The 22,416-nt window shown below is 54.4% G+C and overlaps 7 protein-coding genes across 7 annotated transcripts; 4 read left to right on the plus strand and 3 right to left on the minus strand.

Annotated features, from left to right (window-relative positions):
- Positions 1-467: 467 nt before the first annotated feature.
- Positions 468-2,658, plus strand: J7T54_002660 (regulator of chromosome condensation (RCC1); the record flags this gene model as incomplete). The annotated part of the gene is made up of 2 exons (XM_051509302.1): positions 468-1,609; positions 1,686-2,658. 2 exons carry the CDS (start codon positions 468-470, stop codon positions 2,656-2,658), a joined length of 2,115 nt encoding a protein of 704 aa, XP_051359686.1.
- A 1,381-nt stretch (positions 2,659-4,039) lies between these two features.
- On the plus strand, positions 4,040-5,362 carry J7T54_002661 (uncharacterized protein; the record flags this gene model as incomplete). Its single annotated transcript, XM_051509303.1, has 1 exon — positions 4,040-5,362. The coding sequence occupies one exon, from the start codon at positions 4,040-4,042 to the stop codon at positions 5,360-5,362; it is 1,323 nt and encodes a 440-aa protein (XP_051359687.1).
- A 405-nt stretch (positions 5,363-5,767) lies between these two features.
- Positions 5,768-6,172, minus strand: J7T54_002662 (uncharacterized protein; the record flags this gene model as incomplete). The annotated part of the gene is made up of 3 exons (XM_051509304.1): positions 5,768-5,933; positions 6,005-6,109; positions 6,159-6,172. 3 exons carry the CDS (start codon positions 6,170-6,172, stop codon positions 5,768-5,770), a joined length of 285 nt encoding a protein of 94 aa, XP_051359688.1.
- Positions 6,173-7,093: 921 nt separating this feature from the next.
- Positions 7,094-8,300, plus strand: J7T54_002663 (uncharacterized protein; the record flags this gene model as incomplete). The annotated part of the gene is made up of 2 exons (XM_051509306.1): positions 7,094-7,210; positions 7,272-8,300. The coding sequence occupies 2 exons, from the start codon at positions 7,094-7,096 to the stop codon at positions 8,298-8,300; spliced, it is 1,146 nt and encodes a 381-aa protein (XP_051359689.1).
- A 395-nt stretch (positions 8,301-8,695) lies between these two features.
- Positions 8,696-9,910, minus strand: J7T54_002664 (uncharacterized protein; the record flags this gene model as incomplete). The annotated part of the gene is made up of 1 exon (XM_051509307.1): positions 8,696-9,910. The coding sequence occupies one exon, from the start codon at positions 9,908-9,910 to the stop codon at positions 8,696-8,698; it is 1,215 nt and encodes a 404-aa protein (XP_051359690.1).
- Positions 9,911-12,089: 2,179 nt separating this feature from the next.
- On the plus strand, positions 12,090-13,285 carry J7T54_002665 (uncharacterized protein; the record flags this gene model as incomplete). The annotated part of the gene is made up of 2 exons (XM_051509308.1): positions 12,090-12,882; positions 12,933-13,285. 2 exons carry the CDS (start codon positions 12,090-12,092, stop codon positions 13,283-13,285), a joined length of 1,146 nt encoding a protein of 381 aa, XP_051359691.1.
- A 1,645-nt stretch (positions 13,286-14,930) lies between these two features.
- J7T54_002666 (uncharacterized protein) lies at positions 14,931-16,836 on the minus strand (the record flags this gene model as incomplete). Its single annotated transcript, XM_051509309.1, has 5 exons — positions 14,931-15,649; positions 15,704-15,892; positions 15,984-16,421; positions 16,482-16,662; positions 16,720-16,836. The coding sequence occupies 5 exons, from the start codon at positions 16,834-16,836 to the stop codon at positions 14,931-14,933; spliced, it is 1,644 nt and encodes a 547-aa protein (XP_051359692.1).
- Positions 16,837-22,416: the final 5,580 nt, after the last annotated feature.

Raw genomic sequence — 22,416 nt, forward strand, 5'->3', positions numbered from 1 at the left:
TGTGCGCTTCCACTAATCGCTAAAATATCCAGTGACGGACTGGAGTCATTGGACCCCCCAACCTGGACAGGCGCCCCTCTAATTAATTAGGCCAGACCGCTGCCCTCGCCTTCATGTCATTGTGGTCTTTCGCCTTACATATCATATTATATCCAGAGCATCCTGTGTTCACGCTCTCCCCGTGTGTTTTTGCTTCTTCGCGAGATCGCCAATCTTCCATCTACAGATAACCGCACTTTGCACGTCTCCAGCAGATTCTCGACCGACCTCAGCGACGCCAATCTCTTCGCGAACGACACGACAACATCCTCGACAGACACGTCGCCCACGCGCCCCTGTGATACCGAAAAACATATCCTCTTCTGCGGAGGGGTGAGCGCTTGCCCTGGCGGCTACCTCATCCGTCAAGCATAGAGAGGCCGCCCTCTCGGCCAACTACAACGAACTGCTACCTCGGGACAGATGCCATGGCGGATAGACAAGATTCAGATACCAACGATGGAAGCCGCTCGGTCAATTCCAGCCGTCGACTGCGCGCGAGGAGACGGAGACTCAGCGAGATCAACAATATGCGTGGCTGGCCGAGTGGCTCGAATCTCGAGTTGCACGAGCGCCTGAACAGCAGAGGGCGCCAACCACCTGGTGGCGAGCTTCCGGGCGATGCGGCGCAGTCTGCGTCGTGGCGGCGATCGAGTCGATTCAGCCTCCTCGACAATCTCCCCGATATTCCAGACCACCAGAATCTCTCCTACGGCGCACCTTACGTCGGGATGTACAGGACGCTCCGCGGGACAAGCTCATCTCAACCGCTGGAGTCGACGGCAACGGCGGTCAACGAATTCCGGCGTCTGCCGTGGGCCCCCACTCTGAGTGCCCACCACGACGATCCCCAGAACCGCCCGCGGCCAGCAGACTATGGCGACCAAAGGCGGTCTCTGTGGACGGCTCTTCAACACCAGGTTGACGAGAGTCAGCGGCGCGTGGAAGAGAGTCGTCGCCACTTGGAGAGTCCCCTGCGGACAGCCGACTCCAACTTCGATGAGCCATCGCGGGCTCTGTTGACGGCACTGCGGCGCCAAGTTGAAGAGAGCCAACAGCGTGTGGACGAGAGTCGTCGTCGTTTGGAGCACACGCGGAACCATCCCCTTGCTCCTGCTCAACATCACAACGAGATGAGAGCTCTTACGCAACAGGGAATGCTATCACACTTTAGCAGAGCATTTGGCGATGCCGTCCGTGAGCGTCAGAGCCTACAGGACGACGACTCGACACCGAGTGATTCGGGCCCTCCGACGCGTCAGCCCTCGCAGACTCCCGATATGGATTCCCATCGCCAGAAGCGTCGGAAAGTTCTGGCGGATGAGGGCGACAACAGCCATGCCCCCATGCGATGTGGACGTCGTGGGCAGGTGGAGCCTGGTGAGTTGCGCATGGAAATGGTCAGCTGCGACGGTGGCATGTTTTCCGACGAATCCATGTACTCGGCCACCAACATCCTCAAAAACGACTCCTCGGTCTATTGCACCAAGGGCAGTCGGTGCAATATTGTGCTGCAGCATCGCGGATCATGTCCCTTCTCCCTGCAAGAGCTCATCATCAAGGGACCCAGGTCTGTTAATTATTCACATCCGTAAGTCTGCTTCCGCCTGTCACGTATCTATAGCATGGTCCTGACGGAACTTTAGTGTTCGGGAGGGAATGATCTTTGTCGCAGGCGACAATGACGATGATCTGAAGCGCACCACACAGTACCAGATCGAATACGACGCCCCTTTGAGATCTTTGGGCCGCGATGAGGACGAGCGAGGCCATTTGCGCAGAACGATCGCGACCACGCAACGGGATGAAGGCGGCACGACAAGTACAAGGATCAGGAGAGCACCACATTACCAATCAAACGAGAGTGGATATCGGACACCCAAGATGCCGACAGAGTTCGACGCCCCCCGGAATGACATTGTGGCGACTACAGAGTGTAGCGATGACAACGTCTTCTTAGGCTCGGACCCGCGCTCGCGGTTCAGGAGGCTGCCCACGTATGTCGGACAGCAGATCGATAGGTCTGAGATCCGGCCTAGTGCGTTTGGAGTCCGGCTCGAGGATCTGGATGAGCCAGGTGCTGGTTTGGCTCTGATCGAGGATGAACCGACTCCCACGTTCTCGAGATTGCTGCAAAACGAACAAAACGCCCGAGCCGCTGCGCGGGCCGGAGTCAGTGCCTCGCAGCAGAACGATAGAACACAGGACGGCACCACACAGCGTACCAGGGTGCTGCAAAGAGAGCTGCCAGGATCTCGAGCGGATGACGACGCGAATGATGCCGAGGCGCGTACGAGCTCGAATCATCGCGCCGGGCGCGATAGCGTGTTGCAGGCGGAGCTCCGCACGTTACGTGAAGTACTGAACCTGGACTCCGATGGTGCCAGCGACGAATTGTCTAGTCCAGCAGGCGAGTTGCTCGTACCACACGCACGCTTCCTGATGGACGGGCGGAAGAGCACATGTACAATCCGGTTCGATCCCCCTGTTTCGGGCAGATTCATTCTGCTCAAGCTGTGGAATTCGCATACGGAGCCTTCCTGTAACATTGATATTCAATCCATCACCGCGAAGGGATTCGCGGGCCCTCGGTTCTTCCCTTCGATACAGCTACGATGAGAGCATGATGACAAACGGGGGTATTCGCGGTGCAAAGGGAGCATAATTTGTATACGAATCAACATGTACTTGAATGAGCGTTTCTTCTTTGATGGTGTTAAGGGATGCTCTACGCTCGGAAATAGCAACTACTGCCCCTCTGGTATCAGAGTGAGCAAAGGCGGCGCTGGGCTTCCTTGACTAATTTCCGTGATGCTACAATACGGACTCATCGTTCAAAAAGCAATTTACCCTTGATCACTCGATACAGTGAGTCCGATCCCAACCAACGACAGATACCTGTGCGAGAAAATAGAAAACACAATTGCTGACGATCCTCTCTATTGGATTGTAGGGTAAGGTAGTCTCTCGTAAGGCGGACGAGACCCGGGGCCGGGCTTGGAATGTACACCCAATAATTAGCGCCCGTTCTGTCTTGAATAACGTCTACTATGACGCGATAGAAAAATTCAGGGCCGGGCATCAATGAGTTTGCGCAGGCTTTCTGTATTTTGTAGCCACGTAGCTGGGATGCGGATCACTTCATGCAGTTCACGATAGCAAAGCGTAGGAGTCTCGTCCGTCAAATGCACATTTTCCACAACTGTGCATGCTAGTCCTACTTGGCAACTCTTTTGCATGATTGCATCCAGCTGCAAGCATAATATTTTTCGGTAGGTGATTGGTTCCGCATTCCACAGGGTCCAATCCTTGTCGTTGGACGGGAGGCTCTCCTGAAGGGTGCGCCACGCCATTATTGATCAGGCTAGACTGCATTAGGGTGGTCGCATCGCGTGAACCGGCACATCCGCAGCCAAAGAGGCCCCTCACTCTGGTCAAGATGTTCAGGTAGGATGGACTGTGTCGCTGGCGAAGCGAAGCGAAGCGAAGACAATGCTGCACGTCTCTGAAGAAGTCACCAGGTGCGTACATATCTGCTTGCAAGGGAAAGAGCGAATCACGGCAGTCCTTGCGCCATGAATGAGGGGCCATTCCTGCCAACATCTCTATCGCGTGCCTGTTGCGGGCCAGGCTTGAAACATCGGGACGAGGGTGCGACGAAACGCGAGCTCAACGACAAATACACTCCGTCAACGACGAGTCGCAACTTGGCTACTCTTGCACGTTGACTAGAAGACGCAATCACTGGCACCAAAGATACTGTTGTGCGCGCTGTTTCGACCACCGCGCGCAACAGACTTTATTGCGGTCGTTCAAGACAACATCTGCATCCGTCAGAGACAACGGTCTATCGCATCTGACGGAAACGGCCACCCAAACCGCCAACGAGCGGGAGTTCGACGTTTCAAGCAACCTGGACAGGGCAAGAGTCAGATCGTCAATTCATGCGGATCGATAAAAAACGCAGCAGCCTAATAAAACCCCGGGCAACTCCACAATCATGTTAGCGAGCCCCCCGGTATCCACGTCTACTCCTGTCCAGGGGCCGCCGGACCTCGACAACACCCAACAAACGCGCAACGACACGCGAAATCCCAAGGGCACAAAAGAGAGACCAAGGCTATCCACCTGCACCGTCACAGAGACCGGCTCGCCCAAGATCCAGTCACCCCTACGAAATTCAATATCTGTTGCGACCGAGGACATTGTGCCAAGCGCGAGTCGATCGCCCACTTGTAGGGGAAGGCTTGACTTTACAAACACCAAGGTCGGAGGCGCCATGTCTTTCACCGGTGATTCAAGCAGAACGACGCCTTGGAGGAGCGGGAGTCTCCAGGGGGCCGATATGATGGACACGCCATCGCCAGCAACGCCAAAACCCGCCGCAGCGAGCTCACGCTTCGCGGCATTCACGTCGTCCATGTTCAAGGGTAGTCCTGCACCTACGCACGCCTCGCTAGTGGCAGTCCCTGCACAGGACGAACTCATGAATCTTGATATCCAGGCGGCATTGTATCCCTCTGGGCAAAACGATACCTTCTCTCCCGCCGCATACAAAAACTTGCAGCAGAACGCGGCTGGTCTTCTTGAAAAATTCCAGGGCGCATATCAGCAGCGCACGATAGCTTACTACGAGATGAAGGCCGAGCGTGGGGCACAGGCCGACGAGCAGGAAGAGGCGGATACGAAATTGCACCATCTGAAGATGCAACTGGAAGATATGGCGCGCAAAGCAAGCGAGCAGGAGGAGATGATGCTGTCCCTCATGACGGAGCTTTCGCATGAGAAGAGGCTCCGTCTAGAGCAGCAGCAGCAGGAACAGAAGCAGAGTGGGAGCCCGCCAAGCTTATCGGGCATGTCCGAGGATCTCCAAGTCGAAGAGGACCAGAAACGGTACCAATGGCGACGGAGCGGCGACATCGACGATACTGATGAGGAGAGCGTCGAGGAGGCTAGTCTCTTCTCAGCCCGGTCTCGCAGTCCCACAATCGCCACGAGCATAAACGAAGTGAGCATTGCCGACCTCACATCGCAGGCCAGGACCCCCGCGGATCAGCCTGTCCCTCTGCCCGCGGCGCTATCGCCGCGGACAACGCCCAAGGCAACGCAAATGAATACCTTTCAGAAGTTCTTTGGGGGCAAATCAGCCGAGGTTGTCAAAACGGTGAATAGTTGTCAAAATTGTGAGGGGCGGGACGCAAGTGTTGCCTGGGACACGGTGAACCTGTTGAAGGACGAGAACAAGGGGCTGAAAGGGCGAGTTGAGGAGTTGGAGGGGGTTGTTGAGGGGGCGCTGGATGTTGTGAATGGCGTTGGGCGGTAGCCAAGGACCACTTCGTTAGGTTTGGTCTGTTTTGCTTGGACCTGCCAGGTGCTTTGATCAGGTCGGACGGGCGTCGCGGATGGTCTGTTATTTAGCATCGTTCTGTCTGTATTAGGCAGGCTCGGAGTTTCGAATTGGCACACAATAAATTGCGTTGTACATTGTCTTTAGACGGTCACGCCAAACTATTAGCCGTCCCTGCTGCGACCTCTTGCAGACAACGTGAAAAGGGAGATGAACCACCCCCCCGCCCCCCCCGAGGGTGAAGAAACATTGGCGAATTTCGGGGCGTTCTTCATTGGATAGTTGCATTGATCTGTTCGACACAAGAAAATGCCACTTTCATGGCGAGCGTGGTATATGTACAGCCGCTGACATGCTCAACCCTTCCGACCTTATCTTGGCCTAGTGGTGGCCCTCGCCATGTCCCTCGCCGTGGTGCTTGTCATCGAGGAAGAAGTATTCGTATGCGCAATATCCGGCGAAAGCGACTGACGCCGTGCCCAGGCCAGGAAGGCCACCCTTGAATCGGTTCCAGCGGGTGAAAGTACCCTCGTACCGCCAAGCCTCACTGCGCACCCATTAGCTCTCTCTTCGCCCAGATCGACCGTCATTGCATTGGCGGAGGAAGCGAGGACGTACGTGCGCTCCCAAGGGTCGTATTTCGGTTGCCCGGAGGACGCCTTGAACTGACGCATGTTGAAGCCCGTAATGTTGGGCTTGGAGCCCTGAGCCGCCCGTAGTATCCTGACATGTTAGCAGTCGCGTCAATTGACGCCAGGTAAATGGATCAAACCTTGTGGGAAGCATTCTGCCGTACTGAAGCTATTGCGGACGGCAATTGTCAATATGTTGCTGTGACGGCTTCAATGGGCGATTGAGGCGTCGTTGGAGAATCGGCCTATGCTGAGGTCGGAACATAGTGACCCCGCTTTCCGACACCTCCAGACGTGACCGCACGACGATCCTCCCTGCAGCGGGCCCATGGCTGTCCAAGAGCCTCCATCGATTCAAGTGCAACCCGACGTGACCTTGCTTTCCGACAGTTGTCCAACCATCGCACTCTCAGCAAAGACCAACACGAACAAGATTGCCATTTCGAAGGAGTTGCCTCAACCGCTCCTAAGCATCAACGACTGCACACCGCCGCCCACGCTTTTCATCTCCGGTGTATAGCGTGGCACTTTGGAGAATCACGAGGCACCCCGGCTGTCCAGCATCAACCACACTTGCGACCTCAATGCGCGACGGCAGGCGGACCACCTTCAAAAGAGACACCCATGATCTGAATTTGCGACGGTGCCCCCAGCAAAGAGATAAAACGAGTGACTAAACAAGCAACGACCTATCTACTTCAAGGACCGAAACGAGCCCATCCCACCCAAGCTTCGGCATCAACTCGACTCGACAGCCATTGCTCCTCGCATGCCACCCGGTATGAGGGCCTTCGGTGGCCAAGGGCCTTTCCCTCAGCACAACTTCCCAAGTCATGGTCAGCCGCAAGGAGGGCCGCTTGGCGCGAACCAATATCATGCGCAGATGGGGTTCTCCGTCACAAACGGAAATGCTTTCGGTGCTGGCGGCCTAAATGGGCCCACGGCAGCGTTCCCGGAAACAGGGTTCGGCAGTCAGAGTGCGCGGATGGGCTTTGCCCATGGATCAGGAGCAGGATCACTACAACCACAGCACCATGCAGCGCAAGCACATCACGGCCTAGCGGATCATCAACCTATGCCGCTCAGGCAACATCCTAACCGGGGAAGGATACGGGAGGTGTGGGCTCACAACCTGAGAGAGGAGATGGCCAATCTACGGGACCTGGTGGATAAGTACCCGTACATCGCAATGGTGAGCTTCTTGGAAGGAAACGTGTGTATGGGAGTCGAATCACCTCGCTAACCCACTGTAGGACACAGAATTTCCAGGAATCGTTGCTAGGCCGATGGGGGCGTTTCGTGGAAAGAGCGATTATCACTACCAATGTCTCCGGACGAATGTCGATATGCTGAAAGTCATCCAGATCGGACTGACTTTGTTTAACGAAGACGGCGAACCACCACCTGCGCGACCTGGACCCAGTGATTTGGATGTCGGGGCTGCCCGCAAGCAGAACCAACCCATGCCCTGCTCCTGGCAGTTCAACTTCAAATTCAGCCTAAACGACGACATGTACAACGAGAAATCAATCGAGTCCCTACAGCAAGCCGGCATCGACTTTGCGCAGTTGGCGAGGGACGGCATCGACCCCCACGACTTTGCGGCACTGCTTATTCCTTCTGGTTTAGTGTGCTTTGACGACGTCAAGTGGATATCCTTCCACGGTGGTTACGATTTTGGTTATCTCACCAAACTGCTTATTTGCACGCCTTTGCCGAACGACGAAGTGGACTTTGACCATAAGATGAAACTCTACTTCCCGAGCACATACGACGTCAAACACCTCATGAAGCACGCCATACGCCTCCATGCCTCTGGTATGCTGACACCGCATGACCAAGCAATTGCCGAGATTCTGCAGAAGTTTGAGCACAAGTCGGGCCTGGAGAATATCGCCGAGACACTCAAAGTGAAACGTGTCGGCAACGCTCACCAGGCTGGCTCCGACTCCCTGCTCACGGGCAAGGTGTTTTTCCAGATCCGCGACAAGATCTTCAACGGCGAGATCGCCAACGATCACATTGGCAAGGTCTGGGGTCTCTCAGTCCCCGAATCCCACCTCCTCACGGCCTCCATGATGCACCAGTCCGGGGCTGGCGACAACAAGGACAACGGACAGGATGGCGATCCCAGCACACCGCAGACCCACCCCGTAGGACTTGCTTCAACGCCTGCCGCCCAGAGTCATAACACGAATGGTCTTCCGAATATGGGACCCATGACGCCGGGTGGGGGTGGCGGCGTGTTTGGCAGCTTCGCATTTACCGGGGGGAATAGGTAAATGGACACAGGGACGTTGTACGCTTACTATATGCGCGGCGTTTGTTTTTGCTTTCTCAAGTGCGTTTTATGCTCTGCCCATTTGGTCTGCGGTTGACAGTGTACGATCATTGATGACGCGGGCGACATGCATGGACAGACGGTCGGGCGGACGGAAGGATGGGAGGTTTTCATGGTATAGGGGCATCAATGCATTGACTTTCGCTTTAGGATGTGCTTCCACATTGGGATTCTCGGGTGCTTTCAAGCTTGTAGCATTGATCTACCTGCCCTGTCTGATGATATCCTACCATCGCTCGTTTCGTAATGATGTGCAGTGCGCCATGACCTCCAAACGCCACGCCGATCCCATTCCCAATCTTAGAAGTAGTAATCCGTAAAGCATAAGGACGAACCTTAAGTGATGAAAATCTTCCTCAACAATGCCTTGTCCACTATCATGCCATCCGAGGGGTCCATCACCTGTGTTTCCGGCAAACCTACTTTGACCGCCTGATCTTCCAGCTGCTGCTCGCTAACGGCACGACCGCTGGGGAGTATAACAAGGTCAGGCTGTACGTGGCTCTTCGTGTGATGCGCATACGGCACATGGACCGCCAACTCCTTAAGCTCGGCAGAACAGATAGGGCACACGCCCTTGCCCCCATTGGCCATGCTTGTGGCGATACCCGTACGCCTGTCGGCGTGGTGACAGGCTGGGGTCTTGAGCGCTGAGAGCCCCGATGACAGAGCAATGTGCAACAGCGGCTGCTCGGGAATGGAGAACAGCGTGTGATGCGTCTTGGCGAACAAATCTGCAAGCATCTGCCATCGATCTCGATAAAGTTCAGGATAGCTCGCTGCTGCGAAACGAGATCCAGGCTGAACTGCCAACAGACCGCATGCTTGCAGCACCTCCTTGCTGTATTGTGCTTTGAAGGGCATAATGTACTTTCGGAGGTGGCTGATAGCCTCGCTGGTCTTGTTGCCCTTGATCAGATCAATGTACGTTTGCAGACGTAGCTGAAACTCAAGCTTGCTGTCGAGCTTGCGAAGCTCCTTCTTGTTCTCTGCGCACCAGGCGAGCGCCTCGCCCATCTTGCCTTGGAGGAGGTCATTCCTGACTCGACCATGCCTCTCAAAGAGCTCGACGTCAACAAGTTTTTCTATTCCTTCTTCACGAATGAGCTGTTTTGCGCTCTCGTAATAGCCTTTTCTTAGCATATAATCCGACATGAGCCGGTCGAGCCGTAGACGACTCCAGTCCTCGTACTTCACGTCGTCCACCGTCTGCAAATCGTACAGCTCGTTCAAGTGATTGATTCGAGCCCCTATGCTTTTGTGCAAGCCCTTTTCCTCCTCGGCGTGAGCCTGCAGCTTGCGCTTCATGCCGCGCATGCGGGTGAGCATAGCGTCGACATTGTTGATGACATCGGCCGGCTGCGACTGACCCGAGACGGCGGCTGTCGCGGAGTCCTTGAGGAGAGTCTTGAGAGCCGAAGTCTCCTTTTCGATCGTGAAATGAGCCGATCGGAAGTTTTTGCGCAGAAGTTCGACAGGTAGGCGGAGGAGGGGCTGGTCGAGCAGCAGATGCTCATTGTGCTTGATGATGGAGTATTGATGGTCGCCCATGGTGGTCTGCGGTGGCGTGGAGACCCAAGGCGGCGGTTACCATTGAATCAAGTTCTAGAGATGAGCATCGAGGTATGTTCGTCTCCGTGAAATGAGCAGTGCAGTGGGATTTGTATGAGGAAGGATGCATGCTCTTCGAGTTACCTAAGGTAGGGTACCTTAAGTTGACATCGTTAGACTTGCCTTATCGCTGTTATCGCAGCTGCTCTCGGGCCTGGCCAGATGATGTTCGCGATTGGTCAGCCAATCGACTTAGCATACTACCTCGAGATAATTCATGTTAGACTAAAGAATAATTGGTTTTCACTCTCTGCTAACGACAGTCCGAATGTCATTCTTCTATCCAAACTGATGAGATCGCAGGTCAGGTCAAAGCAGAACATTGCCTGGAGATTGCCGACGTCATGTTGATTAGCATCTGGATGGCTCAGTCACCGAGTCACCACCAAACTCACAAATACAGGAGTAACGCGAGTTGTCAGTGATTCCCAGTGAATATGCTGCTGTGTCTCACCTACATGTACTTGCATCACGGGGGTGATCAAGCACATGTACTGCCTGAGAGGACACAAGGTGGACTGTCCTTGAAGTCTAGGACGTTCCTTCGTGTTGGTGGGTTGAGTCAGTTTACCTGCTGACGTATCTAATTCTGCGGCTACTTGACTTAATCATCTTGCTGAAGAAAGCGAATCGACAGTAGCTGTAACAGGGTTCCCGCGTCCGCTGGGTCAGTCTCGTGAAGCATCGGGCAAAGCGAAAGGATACGCTTTCAAGCTCAGAAGTCGGCGAGGCTTGCTCGGGCTGTACAGTCACAGCGGGAAGAAACTTCTGTTGCCGTACCAGCTACGGATACAGTTGCTTGGTCCAGAGTTTTCTGACATTCTTCAAGCTGGGTATAAGCGTAGAAAGTATTCATCTCCATGTCAATCGACATGGACAATAGAATCAATCATTGCACACCAGGCTATTAGGCTCCTTCGCATCTTGGAGGCGGCATTCAGCTAGCCCCGCCGCGAAGCAGCCGCTGCGTGCAGGTATGGGAACTCTGATTGGTGCATATCGTGTTTGGCCTGAGGCTCCACTACTGCTATGCAGCACAGTCCCGGCAAGGGAAGGCACCATCAAGGCTCAAAGCCTCGAGGTGGGTGGCACTTCCTCCCAGCTCCAGTCCCACCTTCAATATTTATCCCCCGCCCGACCCAGCCAGTCGCACTCACGTGTTCTTCCTCTCTCATCCCCTCGTGACCTTGACAGTGCGTTGACTTGTACGCGCAGCACTTCGATCAAGACGTCGTCGGAAGCTTATTGAATTTTTGGCGAATTTAACGCATAAGCCTCAGGCAAGACCTTGTCATTAATTCCAGACCAACTCTTCGAAAATTCAACCGCAAACCCCGACTTTGCACCCTGGTTGTCGTCTTCGACTTACAAACTGGCCGGCCGACCCCATCGACGCGATATCACGAGATTCAAGCAGAACACGTGAGTGTCGCGAAACCCGTGATCGCGCCAAAGCACATGATCTGCGCGGTATGTCGCCGTCCCCCTTCTTGCTTCAATCCATCCCAGCAGATTCTGCACAATTGCCACCACCACAAGAGCTGCAGAGGCTTTGCGCATCATTGTTCTGCCAAGCTTGACTGGGTGCTCCGGGGTCTCGTGATAGCCCAGACGCGACGCGAAGCCGTGCTTCATTTCGTCAATACACGGCGCATCAGCATCACGAGAGCATTCTGAGCCAAGGCATAGTGTGTCTGGGTAGCAGGGATTCTTCGTGATGGGCTGCCAAAAACTCTAGCTTGTGTCGCGCGCTGCCGCTTGCCACTGAATCACAGCCTCGGTCGACCACGTCGCACCGTAGTTGTGCTGTAGCCTTACGTCGTTGCAAGCTTGCGTGAGGCCGTCGGCTGCCAAGCTCATCTGCCCTCAAACGTGGCATACCTGCGAGTCACTGCTCTCGGCTCGAGTGAGTCTTGAGTGCCCTCCATCCTGCAATTTGCGGTTGGTGAACATACGCTACTGCTTCATCCAGTGCGTGGGCGACGCAAAGTTCCATCAACACACTCACCACCTCACTAAAGTGAAGCCGACGACGACGACTAATAGTATTTCCAGCACTTGGTCTACACATTGGGGATTTCCAACACTGCCACGTACACGCCAAGCACCACTCACAGTCATGATGAGCGAGCCTCTCGTCAATGAGCAGCCCGAGCTTTCAGACCTGACTGGTTCACCAGGTCCAAAACGGAAGCGTGAGGCAACCAGTCCATCGGCCCAACGGAACCCCAAGAGGGTCGCCCCTCAGGCTAACATGGACACTGCCTCCTTTATTGAGCGAGCCGTACAGCATCTCGCCGACAACAACAACAGCAGCAGCAACAGCAACAGCAACAGCAACAACAACGGCGTTAATGTTGCCGACTTTACAGCTCTCCAGCAAGCTGCTAGAGAAGGGACGGAAGCCGCCGACACGTCCAATGCGACCAGCACGGCGCAGGCGGTCCTCGGCATGTACCCGACGCTCCATATCCCTTCATCTACTGAGGAGCAATTCGCCGCACAGGCCGCTGCAGAAGCAAACGGACATCACAATGCACTGGCGGGCTTGGATGACCCGCCACCACAAGTGCAGCATCAGTCGCCGGAGCAGCAGCCACAGGCAGGTCAACCTCAAGCTCCGCCTCCGCCGCAATTGCATACGGAGTCTCAGCCTGAGCCTCAGGTCCACCAACAGCACGACCATGTACAGCCCGAGCATGACGGCCAGAAGCAACACGATATGACATCACCCGACGACTATGCCAAAGACCCATCAGCTCCAGAGTCCACGCTGCCACAAAACAACTCCAAGGACGGGGTGGCAGATGCTTCTGACGGCAGCAGCCGCTATCACGTCGTGCTGCCGTATGTCAAGCCTACCGTTGGTTCTGAGGAATGGCATAAAATGAGAAAAGACAATCACAAAGAAGGTAATGTGCCATGTTGCCAGGAAGCACGAGTATGCTCTGACCCTCACTAGTGGAGCGTCGGCGCCGTGAAACCATCAACGAAGGTATCAATGAGCTCGCCAAGATTGTACCCGGTTGCGAAAAGAACAAGGGTTCTATTCTGCAACGCGCCTGCCAATTCATCACGCAGCTGAAGGAGAATGAACAGCACAACATTGAGAAGTGGACGCTCGAAAAGCTGCTTACAGAGCAAGCGATAACAGAGCTGAGTACAAGCAATGACAAGCTCAAAGCAGAATGCGAGCGGCTGTATCGCGAGTTTGAGACATGGAAAAGAGTCGCGCAAAATGCTGGCCTGGAGGCCCCGCTCCAGACGAACGACAAGGAAGAGACCGCGCCGACCACGACCGAGGACAAGAGCTAGAAGTGGTTTGTCCCGTATGTTGGCGTCGATGGAACGCCAACTACCTTTCGGTGATGCTGGCAAAGAGACCCAGCCGGGGCCCGGAAGCCGGCATGTTGTGCCTGAGAGCCTCAAAGGCATCTCAGCTTCTCACCCAGTTCCGATATACCTAATGGACGTACAGATGCGCCGGGGCAGACGATAATCACCGAAGGCCCAAGGCAAGGCCTACTATGCAGCTGGCATTCTCGGTCGTCAGCACGTGGAGTATGTCATTAATACAATGTGATGGAGCGGGTTGTATTCGGCGATTGCTCGCCGGGCGTTGGGGAGTTCTTTTTGCCTTCGATGTTTACCGCGACGGAAAGGGTTAATATCGATATCCCAGCGATTCATGCTGTAATTTACTTTAGGAAGCTCTAGACTGTTGTCAATTGTTCGCCAATGTTGTTCAACTTCATGTGCATGCGCGACAACACATTTGACATATCCAATGCACACGCCCCCCAGCGATTTACTGCAAGTTCCCAACTAAACAATGATGTCCAGGAAACATATTACTGCCCCCCGGCCAGTCGTAACCATATACCACATATTTCCGAACGAATGAGACACTGCTTGCACTTCTTGCCCGCAGAGGGCCGTGTGATAGAGGAACTAGTCAGACATGCTGCCGGGCGCATGCATGTGACGAACTGAAGGGCCGTAGACACGGAGACGATCCATCCCTGCTCCTCGGGAGCGATGTCTATACACCGCGTGCACGCAAAATTGTTGCATCATGTCCTGTTACGCAAATAGGAACATTCTTGTATTATCAGATAGGGCTCTCTTTAGAAATTGGCCAAAAAGGATAGGGCTGTTGAGACTGGGAAGATCAAAAAGGCAAAATAAAACGCCCGAGGTGGGACTCGAACCCACAACCCCACGATTTTGCCCACAGTACTCGCCTGTACAGTAAAAGTCGCGTGCGCTAAACCATTGCGCCACCCGGGCTGGATGACAGGGTTGATTATTTTGCAATCTATATACTCAAAACGCATCATCGAGCCAGCATCCCGATACCATTCGACTCCAAGACCGATCTAATGAACCTCTAAAGTAGGACCTTTAGTTTTCAGACTGAATAAATCATGACGAAGACTTTTCTTTGGTTCTTATGTGCTTTGAACTTGACAGTCGTGGATGCTAGAATTACGAACGTTAATTATCATCATTTTGTTGATTTCCACAAAAAAAGGGGGGGACTGAAGCGCTCAGAACTTTGGCCGCACACAAACTATTGACCAACCTAGCAAAAGCCAAAGTACCTGCAACTCGAGAACATTAAATAAAGACCTGTCGCTATCAGGATGCCGACTTGCCACAGTGTACCAGATCCAGCTTGCTGCATGTTGAGTCAAACGAGAAACCGCTCGAAGAAAAATCATCTTTGCCACCCGTGAATGGAAAACGCCCGGTCTCGCCTTGAATAACAAAAAAGCCGCCTAAATGAACGATCCTCGCCTGATTTTGAGGCGTGGGTGCAAATACCACCGCCGTCAATGTAAATCAGATATCCGCCGATGCGAAACGCTTGGTGTACGCAAAAGGAAAACAAAGCAAAATAGCAAAAACAAGTCAACTGTCGTTTTAGCGTATGAGCTTCGCTGCAAGCCCAATGTCTTCACAGGTGCTCACGTGGCACCGAGTCTATCACCTCCGAGACCCCTGGAAGTGCCTGCATGCCCCGACCATCGTTGGGCTCGTACTTGTAGCCTGCGTGCGGGGTTGCTCCGTCATATCCGGCGCGGGACATTGAGTCGAATGAGTTTGCGACGTAAGGGTGCGGCTGAGCCACGGGTAGCTGCTGAGAAAAGCCCTGAGCGGCGCCTGGGTTAGCATGGTGGGCATAGTACATGGGCTGTCCCTCGGCGCTCGTGGTGAAGGACTGCCAGTGTTGCTGATACAAGCCATTCCCATAGTCTCCGTAGACTGAAGATCTCCGAGAGGCATCGTGGCCGCTCGGTATCATGTTGACATTGATGGCCGACGCTGGCGGCCCCAAGTTTGTCGGCCCGTTCACTGCCACGCTGCCATCCATCAGAGAGTGACCCACACCCGGGCCAGCATCAGCATGCATGCTATTATGCGGCGGAACCTGGTGCGAGTTCCGCATCGGTAGCTCATGAAGCATCTGCCCGCCCGGAGGCATTACAGCCGTAGAGGGGCTTGGTCCAGCAGTCGACGTCTGCAGGTAGGGTTGGGCTGCAGTGACCCGCGTCGAGTCCAGTGGTTTGCCGTCGTCATCTTCTCTCGCAAAGGGAATGGAACTGTTGTCATTCTCCGAAGCCTGGTCTCCGTAACGATCGCTTGTGCACAACACGTAGACTTCGGTGTGGCCATCTGTGGAGAGCATCAGCATACAATACGTCAAACGCTAAAGGGGCCTCCTCTTACCAATCGCGCCGGCCTTGTACCTTTCCTGCTGCTTGGCGACCTTGAAGATCTCATTGATATACGATTTTTTGCTGGCATTGGTGGCATTTTCGGCATAAAACCCGGACAATGCCTCGTTTGTGCATTCCTCTAGTTTCTTGACGTCCAGCTGCAGCTTTTGGAGTCCAGGATGCTGTTTCTCGGGTGGCTCTGTCACAAGATTGAGGATGTGATTAAGGAGATGGACACGCTCTGGCCCTCATTAGCGCTGACATGAAGGCGCATTCCCTCCCAAACTCACCTCGCTTGTACAAATGGTCGGGTTCTTTGTGCCGGACCTTGTGTTCCTTCTCGCTACCCCATGGCTTGGGCCACCAACTAGGTGCCTTCTCGTCGGATCCTGTGTAAGGGTGGGTTGACTGCTTCTTGGGCTCTACCGCCTTGATCCAGGCCTTGGCAATAAGCTTGCATGCAGACTGCTGGGAGTTCTTGAACCTTTCCTCGTAGAATTTCCAAAGCTCGTCGGAATTTTGAATCTGTATACGCCGCCTGCGCATCATCTGTTCCTCCTCTTCAGGTTCCGGGGGCGGACGAGGCACAGCACGTGGTCGCTTTGTGGGCCGCGAGTGATCATCGTCGGGTCCAGTGAGACGTGAGCGACTGGGGGGATATCGAGCAGTGGCGTAACCAGAACGCGAGTAAGCGTTCCCCTCGGGCACTGGCATGGTCAATTGGGTATCTAAATGAGATCACGGTTAGAAACAGCCTGCCGCCAAGAGCTATACAAGCGGAACCTTACCAAGCTCAAAGTTGTTACTGAGTTGCTGGTATCTTTGCCGATTGAAAAACTCAGCTTCCATAGCATCCAAGTTGCGTCCAGGAGTGCTGAATGTGGAAACAGTTCCATCATCCTTCATGACCGCAAGGAAGTACACCTTGCTCGAGATACCACAATGTGTACTGAGCGCATTCTCGATGGACTAGAAGATCAAAGTTAGAACGCCAGTACTAGCCGGTATAGCGACACATTTACCTACCATGCATCGGTTACCTTCCGGCGCCTCGGGGTATCGCCTCTGCAAGGCCTCCCGGCCTTGATGAGCCGACCATGATTGACGCGGAGGTAACGCCTCCCGAGACCAGTCTTGTACCATGGCTTGGATGGCGAGGGTGAATCCGATTTCTCCAGATCAAGTGCCTGTTCAGGCCAGCCAGGTTGATGGTGCGCGCCACCGTGCTGCGAGGCACACGTGGCAAATTGCTCAAAGGGCAACCAGAATGTGAACGAAGGTGGGTAGCTCTCAGTGAAGACGAAGACGCCGATCTTCTTCGTCTGATAACGTGCCAGGTCAGAAAACAGAACAGTTCCCACGCACAACAACCACCAAAAGATAGGGGGAAAAACACACGGACGCCGGTGCTGTATAGAGGGAGGAGAGAACTGACGAGGAGGAAGCCTGCCCCGTGACAAAAGGCTATGTGTGTCAGGAAGCGTGTGTGGCTTAGGGGCCGTGGGTAGGCAACGTTTATGGCTTGTCAATTAACAGGGCAATAGACGCTAGCGTGTGCTTTCGGAATCGGCTTGTGATTTGTTGCTAGGTCGCGGAGATGATGTTTGTGTGCGAGGGTGGCTGGATGAAAGAGGATCTGCTGCCTTTCGAGTGCTGCAGCTCACAGTGACGACGTGACCGTGCGACAGCGGGCAAACAACGTCCAGTGTCGACTGCGATGTTGCAGACGGAGACGTTCCTACTGGTACAGTGAAATAGAAGGACAGGAAGCCCAGAATCGACGGATATATGCTTCGAGATCCGCCGGATCAAACGTCTTGAGGTGGTGGCCTGCTGTAGATCTGCCGACTGCTCATCTGTGCTGGTACATCCCATGCGAATAGATACTGGAAAATGAGTGTGAGGATATTCGTGCCACGATGGCTATTGAGACAGATACGGCAAAGGCAATCCGCTCCGTGGCCGCCGGAGAGTGCCGATCCAACGGTGAGCCTTAGAATGAGATTTTGGTCGCAATGAGTGAATTGACAGAGTAAGTATCAAGGAACCTGGGGGGATGCGTGTCGCAGCGTTGTTAGCCCTCGCGGCAAGTTTTGTTGCATGAGCACACGACGGGTAGCTGAGTAGCTAAACTGGGGCCTGTCCGCTTGCTCAAAGTTAGACCCCAATGAGGCGGAGCCCCCTCAGCGAACAGTGGGAACGTACGTCGGACAAGAGGCGACACCAGTTGACTGGGCCCGGCAGAGTGTTGTCGACGCCTCAAGCTGGACGGGAAGGGGTTTGCTATGCGATGGACCTCGTTGATAGGAGTACAAAAGGTATCCGTAGTAGGTATGTCCAAACCCTCGACCCCGGCAGTGGCGGCGGTGGCGGCTGTTTCTCAACCCAAATGCTTGACGAATTCAGTCAGTGATGCTGGCCCAGGCGGGAGTCGATGCCACCGTGTCACCCGAAGGCCAGGTTACTGCTCCTTTGCGCGGAATGTGAGAACGTTTGTTGGTCTATTCGACACTCTTTGCGAGTCACGAAGCTTGGGGCATGAGTTTACTATCAGAAGAAAGGAGACATGCATCAGGCAGAGCCGATCTCGACGCAATGACCTAAAACCCTCCACACGCAATTACGGGGATTGCTGGCCATTTTGAGCGGGCCTGGCACTGTCGTCAGGGACATGGACCCTGGCCTCCGGGAGGCAGCGTACGGTACGTACCAGCAGCTGCGAGGAAAGGGAAAACAATGCTCACCTTTTGCGTAAGTACATATGCAAGTGGTTGGACAGACAGAACAAGGAGTCCTGGTTATGATGGAGGGACTGAGTCTTCCAAGTCTTCCGTAAGAGCGAACGAGCCAGTGCTGGGTCGTCAAGATACGTAGTGCCCAAGCTGGGACGGCTCGGTACGGTACGGTACGATGCGGGAGACAAGCTCAGATATGATATGATATTGATAGCAAATTAGCAATGGACATTGGCCTGGCCTGGCCTGGCCTGAAGGAGAGTCCCCGAACGAGCTTACCTCCTATCCTGGACGAGTGGTCTGCCCAAGGTGGCTTGACTGGCTGAGTCTGTCTGCCGTGTTGCGAATGCCCACATAGAGCAGGGATGCTAGGAGAAGATGGTGGAGTGAGAGGAGACAATGGTGGAGTAAGAGAAGAATGATGAGTGGGGGCCACCCGCCTTTGACAGGTCTCAGTCTGTGACTTGGTAGCCTGCGGCCCTGCATCCACCTCCATCTGGCAAGTCTCACGAAACGCACCGGTAACAAGACTAAGAAGCACCTCAATGAGCTCAGAAGGTGGGCATACCGGTAAAGGTAATCGTGTCGGTCTTGCACTGCACAGCAAGTCTTATTGGGCGGCGGTTGTTTTCCTTCTTCACCGGTGGTGTGCTGAACCCGCACGACCCGGCGCTCGTCATGATGGCATGATGCGGTACTAATGTGGGCCCTGCTATCAAGGGCCAAGGCATCGTAATTAGGGACCAGAACTTCCAGAAAACAAAAGGAGGACTGAGGTGGTGTGTGAAGCTTGAGCCATGCTGGGGAAGTGACGGCCACGCACCCAGCTCAGCCATCTTGACATGTTCTAGCTGGATTTGGGTCAGGCAGGGTCTTGTCCAAGCTACTGGGTCGCTTGCACAAAGGAAATATCTGAGAGTGAGAGCCGACCTCAGCCAAGCGAAGCAGACAAAGTCGGGTAACGGCTCTCTCCATGATTGAGTCGTAGGGAGGGCGGTCGGTAGATAGCATTGGACGAAAGGTGCAAGGTAGGGCGACAGGGGTTGGGACAGGGTTTTTGCGCTCATGCAACCGCGGTCCACGTTCTGGCCCGGAGATCCTTGTCGTTGTGGTATCCGGCACTGTGAAAGCTGTGCCAATTGTCCCCGATTGGGAAGGCTGGTGTGCAGATGTAGCTGTACGTCCTTTTGCGCGGTTGGCAGCTGCGGTTCTGGGCAAGTGCTTGTACAGTACCTTGGTGCTCTGTCGAGAATCTCGAGTCGTTAACATAGATCAATCACCTCTGCTGCAAATGACCGATCTCAGCATACCATATCATATTGAGTCATCCAGGTATAAGCTTTTGAATTCGTGCATGCCGCTACCCCACGGTTGAGGAACAGAAAGACGAGCCTCGCTTTTCCTTTGCCACATAACGAGGTATGGATGATCCTCCTGTGGCCCGAGTAGAAGCGATCAAAGAGAAGCAATGTTCCGCCACGCCGAGTCGTAAAGCACTTGACTGCACGTGGAGGCGGGCCGTCCGTCTGTCACGCAGCGCGCGAATTCGACAAGAGCGAATGAGAGGAAAGGACCTGGAGCCTGCAGTGATTAGCGAAATCTAAGACGGCCTTGTTCTGGTAGCGGCCGACGAAGACTTGCCAAACCCGACGACGGACCGTAGGATGGAAAAAAAATGAAGAGACATGCACGTACCCACGAGGATTGCTCAACTCTACACTTGCACCTGCCAGGGTGTCTACCGCTTCGTAAGAGTCGCAGTCGTCCCACGCTCGGTCAATCAACAAACCATGTAGTTGGCGAAGGGGGTCGACATTGGTCCCAGCGCAGAACAGGGCGGTCTGATTCATCAACGAGACGCAAAGCACCCAGGCTTGGTGCTGCTTGATATTCGCGCTGGGCAGTCTCTGTCGGTCTGCGCACACTGCAAACCCCCACTTGGTTTGGGTTGACAGGCCGGGGAGGGCATGACGGACGGCTGCGATTCGTACCAGCAAGAACCTGCAGCTGGGGCTGGTTCCGCGGGAGGATTATTGTTCGCGGATCTTGACGTTCGTCTCTCTGCTGCGACAGCTCGCAATTTCGTCGGCTGCGTCGGATTTAGACAGCGTGGGGGCATCATCGGGGCTTTTTTAATTATTTCGGCCAAGTTGTGACTTTTGTGACATTGGAGACCAGCACGTGTGGAACCGGGATGTGGCCTGTCGGCTGAGGAGCCGTGTAGGCGTTTCAGGCTTTCAGCAACGCGAGGCGGCGAGATGAAGCTAGCAGTGGTGATGACTGGGCTTCTTTTCAGCGATTGTTCTGGAGCGTGAGCAGGCACAGCTGCGCAGGCAATGGATTGAGTACGTACGTAGTGGGAAAGTCTCGGGCAAGAACAAGTTCTACCCTGTTCTTTCCTCGCATGTCAAAGCATCCAGTACGGACACTGATAGCGCCTTCCAACTTGGACGCCGATCACGGACGATCATCAACAGCCGCTGCAGTGGCTGGCCTCGGCCTGGACACAAATGCGCCACTTGCTCGATTTCGACATGGAGCTGTGAGCTTCACTTCATCTTTCCCAAGACAGCAGCCTCTTCGCTTCAAACTTTTGGCACTGGTTGATTTTTTTGGATTTGTCCCGCCCGACCTACGGAACGTGCTGTGCTCCCCGCTCAGACCGTGTGGATACATTCTGCCTAGTATCCGGACACCATTCCTCCTCGAGACTGGCCCAACGGCTAGATCCTAGACGTGTCCTTGGGCAACCACTCACAAACTCAAGGGGTTCATGAGGTGGTCGCTACGCTCGACGCGGCGGACGGGAGCAGCGGGATCTTGATAGTTGGTCTGGGACCTCTGGCGCATCCCTGCCGACCGCACCTCCTAGCTTTGCCGCACCAACAAAGTCCACGTCCTTACGCGTCGTGTACAATCGTCGTGACCACGACAATGGTCAGAACGAACAGGGAAGCACGGCGGCCCTCAAATCATGACCACCGCCAAGTGGTCACCGACAAGCCATCGATGCCTCTGACGAATTACGCTCCGAGATCTGCCAATACGAAACCATTCCTTGTCGATCCGGAAAGCTGAACTTCAACTGAGGCCCCCGCCTCTCGAACGTGAGAGCACATGAATATTAATACTGTCAAGGCCCTTCTTGTCGTGCGTCCGCAACCAATCGGGGAGCGAGACGCAGAGAAAACATATTGGCGTCACTTCACCGGAGAAACCACATACGCATTCGAGCTTATAAAGGCACAGGCAGGACCGATAACAATTGACAGGCTGTCAGCCATCTTCCTATCAACTCCTCGGACCTCTTAAGTTCCAGCCCTCCCTCCCCCTTTGGAAACGGAGTGGAAGCGAGAAAAAGAAAAGGCAGGACCCGCTATTCACGTCTCAACTCACCGACATGGGGCCAGCCACGGACGGGCATGCCCACCAGTACGGATCGATAGCCTCCAATTAATAACTTGTTGGTCTAGACACCGTCTAGGCGCAACTTGCAACACCGATTCGCTGTCAATGCTGCACATCAGGATCGTGTACAACGCGACTCTGCGCCAGTCCAGACTCCAGACAGTCCGGCTTTCTGGACGAGCATCTCACGTTGAACATCCTATTGTTAGAATCATTGGTAGCGCGTCTCAAGCATCCAGCCTGCCCCTCCCTCTTCGGGCATTTTCCATTACATTGTGACGTGATCGGAGCATCCATAAATAATAGTCTGTTGCTTCTGTTGACATGTTGTGCCATGAAAACACGACACCACAAGCCCAGACGCTTCGTTCGCACGAGCGCGCACGTCCAGATTCAATAGCGCGACAAGAGCGGCTCGATGTGCTCATCTGATTTCCACGGCTCCCATCGGATTACGTGCCTACAAGAGTCCTTCGTCGCGTCACTCATCCGCCTCTGGCGTTATAGTGGGCTTAGGGTTGCCCAACACTCCCACATGTCTCAGCCGTCTGTCACCCACATTGTCGTGTTCTTCAGCATG

Source organism: Emericellopsis cladophorae, assembly GCF_022114955.1.
Source record: "Emericellopsis cladophorae strain MUM 19.33 chromosome Unknown NODE_58_length_127558_cov_119_251112, whole genome shotgun sequence".
NCBI lineage: Eukaryota > Fungi > Ascomycota > Sordariomycetes > Hypocreales > Bionectriaceae > Emericellopsis > Emericellopsis cladophorae.